The sequence below is a fragment of the Colias croceus genome, chromosome 26 (assembly GCF_905220415.1).
Source record: "Colias croceus chromosome 26, ilColCroc2.1".
Taxonomy (NCBI): domain Eukaryota; kingdom Metazoa; phylum Arthropoda; class Insecta; order Lepidoptera; family Pieridae; genus Colias; species Colias croceus.
In genome coordinates this window covers 6,900,315-6,919,686 of record NC_059562.1, presented here as the reverse complement: position 1 = coordinate 6,919,686, position 19,372 = coordinate 6,900,315, and the positions used below count along the sequence as shown (strand labels likewise).

Below are 19,372 nucleotides of genomic sequence, written 5' to 3'. Positions count from 1 at the left end.
AATAATTGCAAAATGCATCTAATCTAATGACTATTTTAATGTTTTCTTTTTTCAGATCAAGAACGATGGTGACACAGAGAATTTACGGCAATCTTTATCCCAAAAACTGGCGCAATTAAATGCGGCTATCGCATCATTGCTTCGTGCTACTACTGGTATTGTAGCAATTGTATTACAATATACACAGGACTAATTATTAAAAGCCAATTGCATACTATTCTTTGGATAGTCTTAATAAATAATAAATTTAATATTTAGTTTTTAACATATAATTATTTCTTGTTCTTTTTTATGTGAAAAATTTGATTGCTATTTTAGATGACATCGATTACGACTCAGCCAACGCCGCCATAAACACCATTACCCAACTTACTCCAGTCCTGGTAAAAGGTAAATTAATCATGCTTGTAGTGTATATCCTTCCCTATTATCGGCTCTTAGACGCACACGTCCTCTCACTCCGACCGCCTGCAGCCAACTGAGCTGTGTGAGCGGTGTCACCGTTGCATGTGCGCAAGAGATGACATAATACTTCCCTCTCTTTCACTCACATACACTACATCCCTCCTTTATTTTAGAAATTTTTTAATTCTTTTCAATTAATTTTATTAAATAAAATAAAATATAATGTTCCATTCGGGTATGCTAGTCCATACCTAAACACCAGTATCAGTTAGTACACACAACTCAGGGACACGTCCGCCCATACCAGCGATAGAGTAGAATGTGTCACCTGGCCTAGTAATATAATTCTATCTATATGCAACATCTCTCCTTTTCATTTTTTTTTTCCAATACGTATATGTATATTCAAATTATAATCATTTTTACAATAATATATGTATTAAAATCGATATCAATAATTTTTCAAACTCAAACCTTCATTCATCAACGACTTCGTCCGGAAACGTTTTAAAATCGTCAGTATAAGGAAAAAATATGAATTTACCATTGGTTCGGAAAGCCGTCTCGACAGAGAAGAGCCGACAAGAATATATAGACATAGTTGCTCCTTCAAAATCATAGAAATGTAACATCTTACATAGGTATTTATAATAACAATAATGGCAATTTATTTAAGTATACGACAATCTATCATGAATAAGTTGTAAACTTATATTTAAGTTTATTAAGTCATTATTTATTTAATAACCAATGGAACGAAATCGTTTTCAGTAACTTACTGTATATGTAAGGTATAATGTTTGAGCTATGTTCCTTCTGTAACTTAACTATACTTTTGACTAAATCCTGTACTGTACCTGTAGGTACTGTAACTTAACCTGTTTTATTTTTTCCTTACATGACTATTGCACTACTTTGTTGATGTGGAACTAACATAGGTTATCATCTGTCTTTTTCCTCACTATTTATCATGACGCACTCCAGGTCATTTAGAAGAGGTGAATGCTGCTTCTTCTGACGCAAAATTTAATTCACTTTACCTGCACCGGCATCTGCACCATTTAAGTAACCACTGTTTTCCCACATATAAAAATTATTATTAAACAATAGCTGCAAAAGACCTTATAATTGGATTAGTAACAATCTAAGTAAAACTTCGGTACAATTATTACCAAGTAAAATGCCTATAGACTAGGTACATACTTAAATGCTCGGTTTTTATCTAATATCTATATTCTGTTTATATGTACTTCGTTACTAAAACAATATATGTTTCAATTTTAATTAAATTTCAATATGCCTAATAAAATCGGAATGTATTATAATATGTTTATCTGTACCCTAAATAATATAATAAATTTTATACGGCAAAATTTTAACCAAACATATTAATTGGTTCATTATTTATTCTTATTTAAGCAACAACAAGTTATCATAATATGATCCTTAGGCACAGGGAAGATTTGTTTATTTATTTGCTTGTCCGTCTCTCTTTCATATCGCAATAAAGTGATTTATGATATATTTTTGGTGATAGTTTAGAGGCTAGAAAGTGGCAGCCTTTTTTTTATAGCGCATTAAAAATATTTAATTCATACAGAAACATGTATTTATGGTTCGCATTTGAATTCCTAATTTTATAAATTCCGATAGGTCACGCAATATTAAAATGTCACATGTATTACAATGTTAAGGTTCATAATTATCAATTATTTAAATACAAACTTTCGGGTATAAACCACTCTGACAGAATTATAGGCATTGTGGAGCTTGCTCTGCAACAGTACAATATCATAGTAGTTTATTGTGACATTGACTATTGAACCGCTTTTAGCTTCACCTGTATGTTCGTATGACTGTATGCAACCGATTCTTTTCGATTCGCTAATGACCTATCCAAACCGTACAGATTTAACTTCAGTGACAATATTACAACAATTTATTGACAATACAATAATGAATATATTATATCTTAGTAAAGCGTGATTAATTATTACTTTTAATTTTATTTTATATTTGTAACCTCAACACACACGCGGTGTTGTTCATTGTATGGTTATTACATTAATAACACATATTTAAAATTTAATTTTAATGTAACGTACCTAAAACGAATCACAATGTATCATTTTTTTGAAGACATTTTTATTTTTTATTTTATTTGTTACTTATGATGTATACGTAGACACGTAGTAGGTATATTATTATTAGTCTGTGCTTATGATAACATTTGTATTTGTATATTTGACAACTTAATAGCCACTTGAAAAAGAAGAAGATAACTTAATGACAATAATTATTGGCTAGACATTAATCACACATTAATGGTCTGAAAATAAGTAGTTGGATACATAATTTGTTTTTTAACTGTATAATGTTAACTGTAACAATCAATAATACAAATTTAACTGTAACAATCAATAAAAACTTTGTTACCTATAACTATATAAGTATTTGCATAAATTAATTAACTTGAATGTACAAAACAATATTCAATTTTGTATTTCGAAATCAATACCACTACCACTCACTATTGTAGAGATTAATACTTGGAATTTATATTCTGACTAAGACACGAATGGTGAACTTTTCGCGATAATACATTTTTTTTTTGCTTTGACAAGAAATCTTTAACGTTTTTCTTAATTGAGTGTAGGACATACGTAAGTACTTTATGAATATGAAATCAGACCAGTCTTACAAACCACCATTAAAACTTGGATTTTATATGAATTACTACGTTGTAAATCTTATTAAATTCTCAATAACTTTTTAAACTTGTAAATAAGATTATTAGTGTATTGACTTTTATAATACTATTCACGTTGGTGTTTGTGTTGCTGATCTTCTCATCTATAATAAAATTGGTGTTTTAAATTAAAAACAGACGTTATTAATATAGTAATAACTAGATGCACATGGTGTATGATTTTACCATGCACGGTACTTACATATACCTTGCATATACCAATATTTGCGGTATGATGTGGTATATATGCCATTTTTTTATTTTACATTAAATGTTCGTCTTGAAATTGACCTTTATTATTTATCTAAATATTTTAAGTGTATATTTGATGACAGGTTGTTTGTCACTATACACTATCTATCAAAGTAATTTTTATCTACAATAATTAACGATTCATATTTTATGCAAATGTCTATTGTCCAACTATTGTCTTTCACGGTATATTATTGTATAAATTACGTAAAAGTCGTTTTCAACGTTCCAACATATTGTAATGATTGTGTGTTATACCTAACCCCAAACCGGGGTGCTACATTTCCGCTGAGGGAGTAGTGTTATACTACTGCTACGTTCCGTTTAGAAAGCTTCTAAATACCTGCAGGCTGCAACGTTCCCGCGTAGGGAATTGTCGCGTCCTTGCCACGTTCCGATAAGGAACCTCATACGCTGCTACATACCGCTTAAGACCCATCTTCAGTAGTAGTACGACATTGCTACGATTGCCGCTGAGGAAATCCTTCTACGTCTTGCTTGCTTCGACTCCTTAATTCCTGTTGAAGGAATTCAGCGACCAACCCTAAAGACACCCTACCACCTGGCCCTCGCAACGAGACGCGCATTCCATCTTACCTATATCGGTAAGAGCCCTACCGGAAGGTTTGGACCTAGGCACACCACGACCCTTATTGTTACTGATAGTTGTATTTTATTTTATTAATTAACTAAAATATTAATTGTCGACTGTATGGTGAGTAGTTCTTATTATTATTTTTTTTTGTTTCCACCTCACCTACAACGCCACATAGTATATACAATAAAAATGAATAGCCAAATATGTTGCTAAGTGTAAAACTCAAACCTCGGCGCGCGGCGTATCGGCTTGACCAATCCGGATAATATTCATATTCCAATTCGTTTAACGAACCGATAAAGGGCGAAAGAGCATAACGTCTGCCAGGTGGCTAGTTTGAAATAATGAATATTGAGACTACTCTGTATGTCTCTCATTCCATTTATTTTTGTTTTCGAATATTCATTGTTTTATTACCTTACCCTGTTTATGATTATTATATTATCACTTAACCTGTCTAACTTTATAGTTGTCGGTTAAATGTACAATACAGTCGCAGATATTTTAGGTATTGTTATCATTATGATTATTCTTTCGTTGTTTAACAAAGTCTGCTATGAAATTGTGAAAATATTAAGTCACTTTTAGATACGAATAATAAAAGCTACTGTAAATATTTTAGTATTCACTGTATGCTCTTAAAAATTGTATTATTCCATTTTTTATTTGGATTGATATCCTAACTAACCGTAAGTATTTTCGAAGATACAATATATCTTACGAACAATACTTCACTGTGAAATGGTGACGAACTATCACTTTTTTTTTTTACCATCATGACTATTCTTTCTTTGTTAAACAAAATCTGTTAAGTACGAAATTATGAAAATATTAAGTCACTTTTAGATATTATGAATAACAAAAACTACTGTAAATATTTTAGCATTTACTATTTATACTCTTAAAATTGTATTATTCCATTTTTAATTTGGATAACAATACTAACCGTAAGTATTTTCGAAGATACAATCCATCTTAGAAGAAACACTATGAAATGATGACTAACTATCACATCTTTTTTTTAAATCGCGTATTTAAGCGCATGAATTCGCAATATGGGCATCACCCAAAATATAAACATTTTATACGAGCATCACCCGTATCTCATCACTACAGGCATCACCTGTATTGTAATTATATTACGACTACCAGGCATCATCTGGTATGAAATTACAAAGTGCACACGGGCGTCACCCGATTTTTGTTTATGCACTACCAGGCATCATCCTCTGGTATAACATTACAAAATACACACGGGAGTCACCCGATTTTTTGTTTTTGTACTACCAGGCATCATCTGGTATAACATTACAAAATACACACGGGTGTCACCCGATTTTTTGTTTTTGTACTACCAGGCATCATCTGGTATAACATTACCAAATACACACGGGCGTCACCCGATTTTTCTTGACCACCAGGCATTATCTGGTAACACAGTACAAGGTACACACGGGCATCACCCGTTTTTTCCTGTACTACCAGGCATCATCTGGTAGCACATTTCAAAGTAAGTAGGTACACGGGCGTTACCCTTTTTTTTGTCAGGCTTCATCTTGTAACATTATAGCTTAACAACAACAACTTTAGAAATCCCTTGTCGTGGTCCACATCACCATCGAAACACATACATCAGAACTTCCATAATGTTACTATATTAGCCTGTCCAGGAAACTTACGTTCCTTGCATGATAACCATTAATTACTTCTTTAAGCAATAATGAATAATCTTAAATAATACTCATGCAACTTCACATCGAGTAATTAAATAAGATATAAGTGGGTATTTGGTATAATTATATTTTTGTAACCAGACAAATCTATTCTAAGCTGATCGGGAATCGAACCTTCTTAGCTCATTTAATCATGTTTAACCAATCCTCTAAGCAGGTTTTTACATATCAGTATTAATAAATTTATATGTAAACAAATGTCCCAAAATAATAATCTACAACCTCGACTAAACAAAATATCACATTTAGTCTCGCTTAACGCAGTTACAGTCCTATGCATGACTACGTGAGTACATACTGGACGACGCTAGCTGTATACCCGTACACTGTACAGTGTATTTATCATACAGGCACGATACGCTCGAGCAATAAAGACTGCCCGCGTATGCATTGGTATCAGTGTAGTTATGTATACAAGAAACAATTTACAACACCTACTTTATCCTTCTGGCTACAATTATTTAAGAGGTTTTGCTAAATCTTTATGTAAACGAAACCTTCGTTTTCTACGGCGCGGTGGCCTCTCGAAAGGCACGCACATGTTATTTATCTACTTTGTGCGGGTATTTTTTTTTATGTAAGCGGCACAAAATATCTTGAAATAAGTATGTGTGTATATTATTATTAACTTTAATATTCCCTTCGATGTAACTCGACTGTGGATATAATTAGTTCAATAGTTATCACAGCACACCTATTTCCTCCCTTTTTTTTTGTTTTGTAATTTTTTTATTATAAAAAAAAAATTACTTACATTTATTCCCAATTTACCTCGTCGCCAAAATGTAGTGTATATCCTTCCCTATTATCGGCTCTTAGACGCACACGTCCTCTCACTCCGACCGCCTGCAGCCAACTGAGCTGTGTGAGCGGTGTCACCGTTGCATGTGCGCAAGAGATGACATAATACTTCCCTCTCTTTCACTCACATACACTACAATGCTAAATAATTGTAATTTAACAGTAATTTTAGGTTTTATTGAGCATTCTAAGTTGGGACACCCTGTATATCTCATAAATGATACATTTTTAGAAACAAAATGCCTTGAATCACATCTGGATGATAAGGACCAAGATAAAATATCTGAAAATGTTAGAGGCATGCTAGAAGCGAGCAAAGAACTAATTGCATGTGCAGAAGATGATAAATTTAAGGTAATTGTCATGTTATTACAATTTTCATATAAATTAAAATTGTACAATTTAAAACTTAATAAAAAACGTTTTGTTTAGCAACTCAACGAAGTAGCCTTTGATTTCGCCAATTCATCAGGAAAGCTGTATTATGTTATAAATCCTCGAGCAAACCCAAGGCGGGAAAATCAGGTATGCATTACTGGTTTACTTTAAAAATATGAGAAACCATATTAAACTCATTATTACTTTCTCTCGCAAAACCAAACGAACAAAATATTATTGACATTAGTTTTCTGAGGACGCTATTTTATCGTAATATTTAGCAACGTAGTAACTTTAAAATAAGTTGGCAAATGTTAGAGTTGAAAAGAAAAGCAATAATTTATATCTATGATACTCTTACAGATATTGGATCTATCTAGAGGTGCTTGTGAAGATGCGTCTAGATTACTGATAAAGGTTTACGATCTCGCGAAAAATGTCGGTGGAGAAGACGGTTCTAAACTTGATGACGCTGGCACTAAAATTGTGGATTCTGCTCAAACGTTCCTGACTGCAGCTCAAGTTAGTAACATTTGTACCAGTAATTATAAAGGATTGATAGAAAATAATGTCCTTCTAACTAATTTAAAAAGACACAGAAAAATAAGGGTTATTTTTCATGTTAAGATATTTTAAGACCATATCGAAAAAAATAGAACAATTTACTTAATATTGAAAATGAATTTTATTATATTGTTTTAAACAGATGACCGGACCCACCATCTATGATCCCGAATGTCAGTCAGCGATGATATCCTTTACGGATAAATTTTCCGACCTGGTGAAAGATTTGGAGACTCTTTGGACTCCATTGGTCGAGGATAAACCAGACTTCCAAGATAAATTGCAAAGGGACAAAGATATACTGCAAGCTTCGTTGGAAAGGCTCAAAGCTGCGTGTCTAGACAATAGCAGTAAGTTATTGAAGTGAAACTTCTTTAAGCGCGTTGAAAGTAAAAAAATGTCACGTCATGGCAATACCGTCACGTCATGGAGTAAAGCGACGATTGTAGTATCTTTGAATCTTGCCAAATAAGTTGCACTTCTGACACGTGTGCATGGCTCACACGCTCTTTTTTTTTACTTTATATTACATAAATTTCAAAATTTAATTTTCTCCACTATAATTTACCGGAAAATAAAAATCCTAATGCATCTTTTTAATTTTTTTATTAAATAATCAAAATATTATTCCAGTGAACGAAGTAAACGCAGAGAGAGAACAACTTCTGTCAACAGTTTCAGAAGCAAAGGATAAAATTAAACAAGCTCAATTGCTCTGCTCCAGAGAAAGATTAAGGGAATTACCAGCACCAGACGTACAAAGTTCATTCGCCATGACCGCCGTATGTAGTGTTTTATTACTCTTCTTTTTTAATTCATTTTCGTATTTTTATTATCAACTTAATTGATGAACGACATAAAGACTATTATCGAACAACAATACTTGCTCTAACAACAATGCAGCGTACCGTGATAACTGATATTAAATCTACCTAAAATACAAAATAATTATTTTACACTTTTTCAGGACCAAGGATGCATTGAAAAGAAAAGCATATGGCCAACTAAAATGCGACTGTTCGATAAATTATCGCATATGAATGAGAGTACAGCTTTATTAGTGCAAGCTTTATCAGGTTAGTTTATTCAAAAGTTGTAATTTCAATGAAAGGAGAATTACCGGGTTCATTACTTTTCATACTTTTATTTCAGACGATGACAATAAAGACTACAAAGCAACAGAAGACATTGTTAAGAACATTTCTCAACTTACATCCGATATTGTACAAGGTAAGGAAAATGAATACATAATGGCTAAAAATATGTATTTTTATCGAGGCTGATACTGTGAATTGTGTCGCTGTTAAAATATAAACCACGCCGATAAAGAGAATAGAATAAGAATTAAACTTTAGATAAACTTAACTAAACTAACTATAGATAAAATTAAACTTTAGTAAATAATACTTAATTTACTAGGATATAAAAACATAAAATAGAATATTTTTGTTACAGATGCTCTGTGTATGCACGAATATGTCGATGAATCCACATTACAAAGTGTGATTGACGAAGCCAAGTCGTTGTGTGAAGCCAGTCATGATATATGTTGCAATGTAGAAGCTAAAGATATTGAGGTACGTTTATTAAATTTAAAACAGCAAAAAGCAAATTAATTATATATCCATGATAAATATGAATGACCGAGACAATAAGAAATGTTCTATTATTGAAAATTAATGGAAAACAAATAACAAGAACAGCAAAAAAGTGACGATCCAGATCTAAAAAATTATAAATCGTGTTAAAATAATTAGGATAATTTTCAGGGACTGAATAAAGCTGCATCGAAATACGCAAACTCTTCAGGAAAACTGTTCTACATCTTCAGTTCTAACAATGACGTGGACAAAGAGAATCAGGTATGTTTGATAATCACGTATTGATTTCAAAGCTAAATTTTTGAAAAGGTACTGTGGTCGTCTAGATATTATCATCAGGATGATCATTAAACACGTAATTTCTATCACATTTATTCATAAATTTTAGAAACGGGTCAGCCATCAATGTGTGTTTATGTTAGTTAATCAGCCATTTGGTTTCCATAATACAAGCGAAAAGCTTAGTATGGGATCAGATCGTGCCGTGTGTGAACAATGTCTTGATTTTTTTTTACTCTTTTATTCTGAACAGGGTGATCATAAAACACGTAATTTCCATCAGGTATTAAACATGGCTCGTTCAGCGTGCGAGCGAGCGTCACTGATGCTGTCCCGCGTGTCCCGCCTCGCGCAGGCCGCGCACCCAGCTCAAGCGCAGCAGCTCGACACAGCGGGAGTGAAGCTGGCTGATGCTGCGCAGGTGCTGCTCACCAATGCGCAGGTAAGGATTTATATAAAAAGAATTAAGTGTTTTTTATTTGCTCGAGACAACTAATTAAATGATAAACTAGCTGACTCTGGATATAGACACTTTCTTGGGCTTACTAACAAATGCAACAAATTTGAATTGACGCGATTTTTTATTTTGAAATTGTTCACAATAAGAGTATATGAAGAAAATTTCCTATTTTATAACTTTCCAGATAACTGCCCCCAGTATCCAAGATGCACGCTGCCAATCAGCATTAAACTCTTCAATCGATAGAGTATCTCGTATTGCTAATGACCTAGGATCCATCTGGAAGCCATTAATACAGGAACCTCATCAGCAGCTTGGAGAACAACTGGATAAAGACCTTCTACAGCTACAAACAGAACTGGAGAAGCTAAAGGATACCTGCCAATGTATTAGTGAGTACTAATTTTGATATTATTACGACAGGTGGTTAAGGAATGATTTATTTGTAGTTGTTATATGTGGTTTAAGATTCGACGTCAATTTGATCCATATCGTCCCACTTCAATGAAGATGAAAACATCATCATCATATTTGCTTGTAAAGATGATTATGAAGATTTATTATAACAACATGTTGATAAAATTAATTTTACATTTCATTTATTTGCAGAATCAAGAACACCACGACAGTCTTGGGCTGTTGATGAATCGGTTGAAATGATCGATCCTAAGATACTAGAGGTAACTACTTTTTCTAATAATAATTTGTATGGAATATACGAGAAAGTAATAACTGATAAACAAAATGTAAATATGGTTCTTTTATAATACAAAAAAGAATCAATAGTTCAAACATTAAACCAAAGCAACTTTAAAGCACACTATAATATCTAATTTTTATGTATAAATTCCCAAACTATTGTTATATTCATATAAATTTATGTTAACATTAACATTCATATAACTTTGACCATTTATAAAAACACATGACAATTTTTAGACACTCAACAAATCTTCGCAAAAGACTCCCGAGGCTGACAAACAACTAGTTGAAGATATTATAATTGAAGATACTCCATTACGAGAATTAGCATCAAAGATACTCAAATCTGTTACAGTAAGTAAATTTTCAATTATTGAAAAACTTATCACTGAAGAATCAAGCTGTATACATTAAAATGGAGAAGATAATTATTAATATAACATCTAAATCTGTCGCAGCGGGTATTTAACCTGATAAATTTATTTATTTCGTGGTGTGATATCGAAATCCTGCATATAATTTATACGTATTTAAAACATTTATCAAAATATAGATTCTCATAATAAAACAGAAAAACCAATAACTATGAATAACTTTATATATGTATATTTTAGCACGACATCGAACAAGGAAATCTTACACCAGAAGAAAGTAAAACGAAGATGGCTCTTAAAAACAAACTGGAAGCTGCAATTAAAGCTTTGGATCAAACGAATGCTCGATGTAGGAGAGATCCTAATGTAAGATACTTTAAATATTTAGTTAAATTGCATTCAAGTGCAGTAAAACTGAGATTTTTTTTTTAAAGAAAAATTCGCTGGATTCTTACAGAATATTTAAGATACTTTTATTAAATACTAGCGGTCCGCCCCGGCTTCGCCCGTGGTTCATATTTCGCAATAATAAGTAGCCTATGTCCTTTCTCGGGTATCAAAATATCTCCATACCAAATTTCATGCAAATTAGTTACAGACAGACAGACAGACAGAGTTACTTTCGCATTTATAATATTAGTATGGATTAATTGCTAGTTCAGAATAGGATTATTGCTGTTTAATAACAGGAGCAGCGAAATGTAAGATAATAGATAAGTTTAATATAAATTAAGAATTATTGCAGGATTTGAAGAAACGAGAAGAATTAGAAAACGTTATTCTAAATCTGCAGCATGCGTGTCTTCAATCAAGACGTAATGGACAAGAGAGCAACATTGTAGATTTAATGGTAATTACTTAGAAATTAGACACTTTTCAATTAATGGTGTAAAACGAAATCTAATTGTTAAACTATTTTACCAAACGCTTGGAATAGAATATCGAAAAATACATGAAAAGAAATGAAAAGACTTGAAAATGCTTTGATAATTACGTATACTTTGATCGCTCAAGTTATGAAATTGTGATATTTTTAACAAAATATTATTACATAATTGTTATCTATAGGACTATGTAAAAGATGTTACTGAAGCTGCTGATGATATAATGACAGCGACCATTTCGATCAATCCTGACCATGGAAAGAAGGCGCTCATTGTAAGTTGATACTTTTTTTTTTATACTGTATAAGTGATATTTTTTAATCACATTCAAAATCTGCATCTACTTAATATAATTACATATTTGAATAAATTATTATTTCGTTTCAATTGAAGAAGAAGCTAATACGACAAGAGAAATTGTACGAAAGTTCGTAAATTTAACCAACTCAAATATTTTTCAGGACATAAGAGACGAATGTGAAAAAATAAAATACAACGCTGAAGAATTATCGAATCCCCAAGAATTACGTACAGACGATAGCGTTATTGATAACATGATGTTGATTGAAAAATTTGCCGCGGTATATTGAGTACTTTGTAAAATATGGCTTTGTTCCCTTCTATTACTACTTTTAAATGCAAAGGTGTATGTTCTTGATGCATCATAAAATAGTGACACCTAAGCACGACGAAGACACTTAACGATTTTTGCGCATGCATATTTACATACATAAGTAATACGTATTTATAATGTCATAAAAATAATTAAATTCACGAAAACTAGAGTTATTCGCTCCAGATCTTATATATTTTTTACGAGATTTATGTTTTTTCGAAAATGATTTGTTAATGAAGATAATATTATATTTTAGGATTGTGATAATGGTGTGCGTGCTATAGAAGAAGCCATCAAAAATATTCACGATGACAATTCCAAGAAAATACTCAGTGAGAAACATCGACAATTAACTAACACTTGTGATTTGTTAAGGTATGTCCAATAAAATTTCTAATTAAAGCAATTGATTTAATTTGAGCTTTCGTTCAACAATATGTTTAACTACGACATCAATTATTTTTAAATGTGACACAACCACATAAATTTTATAACTCTAGAACACTACATGATAAAATATATTTTCAGATTTGCAACAAAAAGCAGCATATCATCAGCTGCTGCCGCTAATTATGAAGAAAATCTTCAGAATTTACTCGAGACCGAAGAGAAAATTCGTGAATTTTTGGATGTTCAAAACGAATCAGGCCAAGAGGAGCAATCTGTAAGATTTTATTTGGAATTAACGATAAAATAGTTTTAATTATTAGAACTGTAAAACCGTTAGCTAGTGATTATGTATTAGATAGTATTAAATATAATAAAGACGATAAACATTTACAGGATAAAGAACTACAGGAAGCAGGCAAGGAAGCAGTTAAAGACGCACAAACGGCCCTCTTCAAAACAATAGTAGCTGGCAAAGACAGCAACTTGCCTCAAGTACTAACACAATACGCTCTTAAATTGGAAGCTTCTACACCTAAAGATAGTAACAGTCGAAGGAGGTAAGTCCAATGTCAAATCTTATAAAATATAATATGTCTGAAATTTTATAAAATAGTGCTAAAATTTCTTTTAAAGGCCGTCATGGTATAGGGGCTCAACTTGTTAATCGACATATTGATGTACAAAAATATAATAATATTTTAAAGAAGCAAGAGATAATAATGTATTTGCTATGTTTTAGGCTTTCAGAACATCTCAATAGTTTGTCCAACTTACTAAAGAAGCTATCACACACGCGGTGCAGACAAATTGCAACGTGGCAAGAGGGTGATAACGATGATATCATCGATATTACTAAAGAAATCCAACAGGTTATGATCTAGATTTTATCAAAAGCTTTTGAATCTCTAATCATTTATTTGCAAATAAATGTTTAAATATTACTCTCTGAATGTTTTAGGAACTGAATTCGTTTGATCTTGGAGTTGATAACACAAAACCAGGGGTACAAACAGTTAATGAAAGTGATTTAGACAATCTATTCCAGAATAAAAAAATATTTGTATCTGGTGATGAAAAGTAAGTTCACTTTCACCTTTATTTTAAACGCAAGGGTAGCGATATTTTAAACAATATTGCATACCCAAAATAATACAACTCAGACATTTACACATTTGAAGTTAAGATATTCCATTCTGTATTTTCTGAACCTGTATTTTATTGCAATTAATTAAAAATAAAAATTTCCAGGGAAATACAAGCCAAATTCGACCAACAGACACAAAAACTGAATACTCTAATAGGTGCTGTGGTGGAGTGTTCTCAGAAACCTGAAAATTTGGCCAGAAATGTGCATTGCGTCGCTGCATCTGCTGCTGAAGTTGCTTCTATTGCTAAATCTATGAAAAATAAGGTAAACAAAGTGATAGGAGAAATTATTATATTATCATTAAATACTTTAGAGACATCACTGGAAATCTTACTTAATTTTCAACGAATAAAACTTACTTTAATTACAGGATATAATACAAGAAAGTAAAATAGAAGAAGGTATTAAAGAACTGAAAAGTTCAACTTATCACCTGTTGAAGACGTCAGAGTCGGTAAGTTTGGACGCACGAATTTTCTTCAAGATCTAGGTATCTATTCTGTTTAGTTGAATTACACGAACGGTATAAATTTTATCCAGATCATTCAAATGGTTTCCTAGTTTCCTAGCTTGTTGTGTACGTAGATACAAATGGTTTTTTAAATGAACATTAATTTTTACAGGCACAAAACCCAGCTGGCCGACGAAAACTGCAGGACGCCTGTCGAGCTCTCAGCGAAGCTGTTAACAAACTAGTAAGTTTAATAACTTTTCTATTAACATAGAATTATTACCTGAATTCAATATTAATCGACATTAAAAAACCACAGATGTTTGTAAATGTAGTTCTTGTAAACATCTAGAAATATTATTTGTTAAATTAAAATAATGATAATCCTCCCTAGGCTCGTTCAGTCTCTCCCCTGGACAAAGCCCAGCGTGACTGTTCAGAGCTGCAGAGGAACCTACAACTACAGCAGAGCTTCGTCAGCACGGACCAGCCGGGGTATGCGTTCGGTTTTGCCGAGTGTGTAGATGCGTTGGTCACTCAACAGGATGTTATACGTAAGTGGTTTAGTACTGTAATCTCGTCGGTCTTGTCTTGGGCTTATGCGAGTCTTACAGGGCTGTTAAAAATATTGGCTTCGTTCTAAAATTAACATAATTACCACAAATCCCGACCATAATTATTGTTATTAATTACAGAAAAATTACAAAGTGAAGATCTAATGTCCCGTAATGACTGCATCACGACACTACGTTATGTATCCACTGCAGCATGCACCAGCGCTAGCCTGGCTGCACATTCTGCTTATCTAGTAAGTGTAATGACTCAAAAGTGACAAATCCTATAGAAAATTTTACTTGTGTAGTATTAAAAAAAATCATCAAAAAGGAAAGCAAAAAATCGATCACGAAGCGGGATTCGAACCCATGCCTTTCTGCTCCAAACTAAAAAAAAATCTCTAAAAATTTCCCAAATCCTTTGCAATAGAACACATCGTGACATCACAGAAATTAAACTAATCGTAATATTTCAATAATTAAAAAATTTAAAGTATCATACAAGGTGTTAAAAGATGTAAACCAAACAGCCGATTTTAACCGATTTTATTTAAACTATAACTAATAATAAATATTTAATTTAAGGTATCAATCTCTGAAGATGACGATGAAGTGGCAAAGAAAGGACTAGTGGATAAGGACAGACTTGCCAACTTAACAGAAAGTATTGAAGAAGTTGTATCCAAAATTATGTACACAAACGACATTGGACTGGTAAGTGACCCCATAATTTTTGCTTACGATATTTTTTGGTGTGATATTGCTTCTATAAAATAGGTATTAGGAAGAATTTTAATTTTAAGATAGGTAACAAATGAATTTGAAGATATTTGAAATAGAAGATGAAAATAATTATTAATGAGAACAATACATCAATTTAGGCAAGCTAGTATATTACTATTTACTACTGATACTAATACTTTATATTACAGCCAAAACTAAGTTACATGAAAAATATCAATACTTATTACTAATTTCAGGTGAAGAATTTAAACACAGCTCTAAGTACGAATGTTCAACAATACTTAGAAGTTGTTGAAGATTGTTGTCACAAAGTGAACAAAGAAGACAGTGACAAAATTATGGAACTCTCGAAGGAAATAGAGCCAGCAATAAGTGAACTTCAACAGGCCATACATTCAACTCCGTATAAGGTAAATTATTAATTATTGATTAAACTTTGAAAGTTGTAACTTCATTGAGATTCATTCAGAAAATAAAATATAACTGGATAAAAGAGCAAATCAAAACACAATTTAATACCAGTAGGTAGTATCAATTTTCCTAACACAGAAAGAATAGCATTTAATGTAATTTTATCTTTATACTTACTAGAAAATTTGGTGAAAACTTTACTGTACCGTAAAGAAAGGTGAATAAAAAAAAAGAAATTTCATTTTATAATTTATTCTAGTAATAGTAAACTTATTTTCATTTCAGAGTAAAGATGTACTGGTAAGCAGTGCAAGAGTGTTAGAAAGAGTTCAAAGGATAAACTTCACGATCAACCGCCTGCCGCTACCGAAACAGGATGATTCGCCAAGCAAACGTCAAGATGTTAAAGAAATTGTTGATAACGCAAGGTAAATTACAATTAATAACTTAATAAAAAATGTATATTGAGACTTATTAAATACATAGTAACTGTAGATATAACTGGAATCGCCCAGTGGTATAAACATGAATAATGAATATAACATGCCTACAATTGCTTGCTAAAATAAGAAGCAGTAAGTATGATGCGATTTGCGAAAATACTTTAAAAAAGACGTAATATTTCAAGAAAATAACAACTCTATTATTATAGATGCAATAAATCCACATGAGAAGATCTAAATTAAAATTGATGTCTTTTAATAAATAACAACTTTTGCTTTATCAGGAATTTACTATCAAACACATCACATCTGGTGAAGCAAGTGTCATCATCAGAGGAAGAGGTGATGACGTGGGTGATGTACGGCAGAGACAATGTGATCAAGGCTTACGAAGCTTTGCTGAATTGTGTCAGGTAGGCATTTAGGTTGCAAAGTTTATAATATAACTAACTTGTTTTGTAAATTTATTTATATTATTTATTGTGAATTTTTTAATATTATTTATGACAAATGTACTTAGGCTGATAATGATGATGAAGATTTAATGCATAAAAACGATCTTATATTTGTTTTATTTTTCAGGGACAAAGGGGTTAAGTCGAAACTTGTGCAGTCAAAATCAACGAAAGAGGTAAATACCATTTACTATAATACAATCATAAATAATTATCCTTCTCGCCGATTTAAATAATACTTTATACTTACAAGGAATTGTTCAAAATCGTATTTTGTTTATTCCAGGAACTTGATGCGCCACCAAAGAGTAATCTTCAAATACAGTAAGTAAACTTCATAGCTTTCCTTTTTGATAACAATACAATCTTTATCAAAACGCGTGTGCTGTGAACTTCTATCTTAATATAATATATAAATCTTGTGTCACAATGTTTGTCCTCAATGGACTCCTAAACCACTTAACCGATTATAATAAAATTCGCACACCATGTGCAGTTCGATCCAACTTGAGAGATAGGATAGTTTAAATCTCAAATCGTTTTAGAGAAAGCGGGCGAAGCCGCGGGCGGTAAGCTAGTATCTAATATGTTTCTCTTTCCAAAATCCATACCCAAACTATACTGTTTTATTTACGTTTGAAAAACGAACACTTGACGAAATTTCGTAATAAATTGTAATATTATTATTTTACATAGAAATATCATTTACACCTGAAAGCTGAACATTAAATTATTTATTTACAGGATCGAGCTAACGAATAAGTGGCTGCAAAACCCAGGTTGCAAGCCCGATGTTAAAGCCGCTGCTATAAATGCAGCACAGCATGTCATCGAGATGGGTGACAAGGTAATTATCAATTCATCTCTACTCGAACATGACAGATCAGAGAATATCACGTTACATACCTCGATAAAATATGCTTTTGGATCAAGCCAATCTACAAATAAGTCCTGTCTATATGTTAAAATCCTCGTTATAATATTGAACTATTTGCCTCAAATGCAACTACGTACTTCCTTGCCAGCTGTTCTTTTCCGTAGAAACTGCTTGTCAAATCGGTGGTAATTGGTAAAACTATGTTATGGCAATTCAAAAGTGCTTCTAGAAGAATGAATTTGAATGAATAAATGTTTGAGTTTAAATTTGAATGAATATTACTTTTATTTTATACAATATTCATTAACAGATGTGTGAAGACTTAAAAGACGCTGAGAAAGAAGAAATGTTACAAGTTGTTCATGAAACAAAACAACTACTTAAGGATTGCTCGCAAACTTACAATAGCGAGAAGGCCAGGTAATATTTGAATTTAATTTTAATTTACTTAATGCTACAAAGAAAAAGAAAAATGTTATAAACACAGGATTAAAAAAAGGTAATGTAAATTAAATTTTAGCGACGTGCTTTATTTATCAATTAAATTTCTTTTCAGTCTTCTTCTGGAGAGACTTCGAGATCTTAAAAAGATGCTGGAACGTGGAGTTGTGACCAGAGTGGTGGAAGACTTCTTAGAAGACCAGCCTCTGGAGGATATGGAAGCTATACATAAAGAGAAAGGTAAAATATACTGATTGATTGGTTTTCGAATTCTTGTCCTTGTCCTTAATTAATATGAAACATTTATAAGATAATTTAATTTAATATTATGTCCTCTCCAGATGCAAAGAAACGGGAATTCCTCCTTGATAAAAAGATAGCTGAACTGTTGGCACAACTGGGCAGGGTAAAGAGAACAGCCACCTTCGTGTCCGACACCAGCACTGCGCCTGTACGACAAGAACTGCTAACTGTCAGTGATCAGGTATGATGTTAAAAAAATATTCAACGTACCTACCGTGAAAAAATATCTACTAACAATCTAAGAAAGATTGGGAATATTTTTAAAGAATAGGAAACTCTAGATCACGATTTTCACCTTGCGATTCGAATCCTCATCTTTCGCCTTGCCGGGGTGACGCCTAACCTCTCGGCCTCTTTTCTAAAATGAATGCTAAAATCTAAAATATCATTCTCAAAAAATATAGTATTTGAAATATTTACTTCCTAAAATGAAGACCATCTTTAACGTTGATTAAATAGTATATGTATATGTATTTTGTTTTTTGTAATAGTATATGTATTATGTTTACCAAATTAAATAGGGACTAATTTCTCGATATCCATTTTCAGGTAGAGCTTTTGGCTCCGTCTTTAGTGAAAGCAGTTCAAGAGACAGTAAGGAAACCTGATGATGAGGTAAGGATTGAAATTTCACTTACTTGCTAAGCAATGCGTACGATTTAAAAAAAATCATCTATTATATTATTGTTCATGTTAACACATAACGATTCTGCTCTATTGTGTGTTCGCAACAAACTATTTTCGTCATCAATTAATGAAA

General features: G+C 32.1%; 1 protein-coding gene across 1 annotated transcript in view; it reads left to right on the top strand.

The window, feature by feature from the left end:
• The window catches only part of LOC123703391 (talin-1-like), a 64,175-nt gene that overhangs the window by 40,504 nt on the left and 4,299 nt on the right, over positions 1-19,372 (top strand). Inside the window, exons 39-78 of the mRNA XM_045651319.1 lie at positions 56-155; positions 319-390; positions 6,771-6,892; positions 6,971-7,063; positions 7,280-7,438; positions 7,623-7,830; positions 8,114-8,262; positions 8,448-8,556; positions 8,633-8,710; positions 8,936-9,057; positions 9,250-9,342; positions 9,644-9,802; positions 10,005-10,212; positions 10,430-10,500; positions 10,760-10,876; positions 11,137-11,262; positions 11,642-11,746; positions 11,965-12,054; positions 12,242-12,361; positions 12,653-12,771; positions 12,925-13,060; positions 13,180-13,343; positions 13,526-13,655; positions 13,745-13,863; positions 14,035-14,197; positions 14,304-14,387; positions 14,557-14,628; positions 14,779-14,938; positions 15,080-15,192; positions 15,524-15,652; positions 15,919-16,092; positions 16,379-16,521; positions 16,821-16,949; positions 17,119-17,167; positions 17,278-17,315; positions 17,736-17,838; positions 18,179-18,288; positions 18,425-18,549; positions 18,651-18,793; positions 19,162-19,227. Of these exons, the coding sequence (XP_045507275.1) occupies positions 56-155; positions 319-390; positions 6,771-6,892; positions 6,971-7,063; positions 7,280-7,438; positions 7,623-7,830; positions 8,114-8,262; positions 8,448-8,556; positions 8,633-8,710; positions 8,936-9,057; positions 9,250-9,342; positions 9,644-9,802; positions 10,005-10,212; positions 10,430-10,500; positions 10,760-10,876; positions 11,137-11,262; positions 11,642-11,746; positions 11,965-12,054; positions 12,242-12,361; positions 12,653-12,771; positions 12,925-13,060; positions 13,180-13,343; positions 13,526-13,655; positions 13,745-13,863; positions 14,035-14,197; positions 14,304-14,387; positions 14,557-14,628; positions 14,779-14,938; positions 15,080-15,192; positions 15,524-15,652; positions 15,919-16,092; positions 16,379-16,521; positions 16,821-16,949; positions 17,119-17,167; positions 17,278-17,315; positions 17,736-17,838; positions 18,179-18,288; positions 18,425-18,549; positions 18,651-18,793; positions 19,162-19,227 (4,770 nt within the window). The remainder of the gene's footprint in view (positions 1-55; positions 156-318; positions 391-6,770; positions 6,893-6,970; positions 7,064-7,279; positions 7,439-7,622; positions 7,831-8,113; positions 8,263-8,447; positions 8,557-8,632; positions 8,711-8,935; positions 9,058-9,249; positions 9,343-9,643; positions 9,803-10,004; positions 10,213-10,429; positions 10,501-10,759; positions 10,877-11,136; positions 11,263-11,641; positions 11,747-11,964; positions 12,055-12,241; positions 12,362-12,652; positions 12,772-12,924; positions 13,061-13,179; positions 13,344-13,525; positions 13,656-13,744; positions 13,864-14,034; positions 14,198-14,303; positions 14,388-14,556; positions 14,629-14,778; positions 14,939-15,079; positions 15,193-15,523; positions 15,653-15,918; positions 16,093-16,378; positions 16,522-16,820; positions 16,950-17,118; positions 17,168-17,277; positions 17,316-17,735; positions 17,839-18,178; positions 18,289-18,424; positions 18,550-18,650; positions 18,794-19,161; positions 19,228-19,372) is intronic.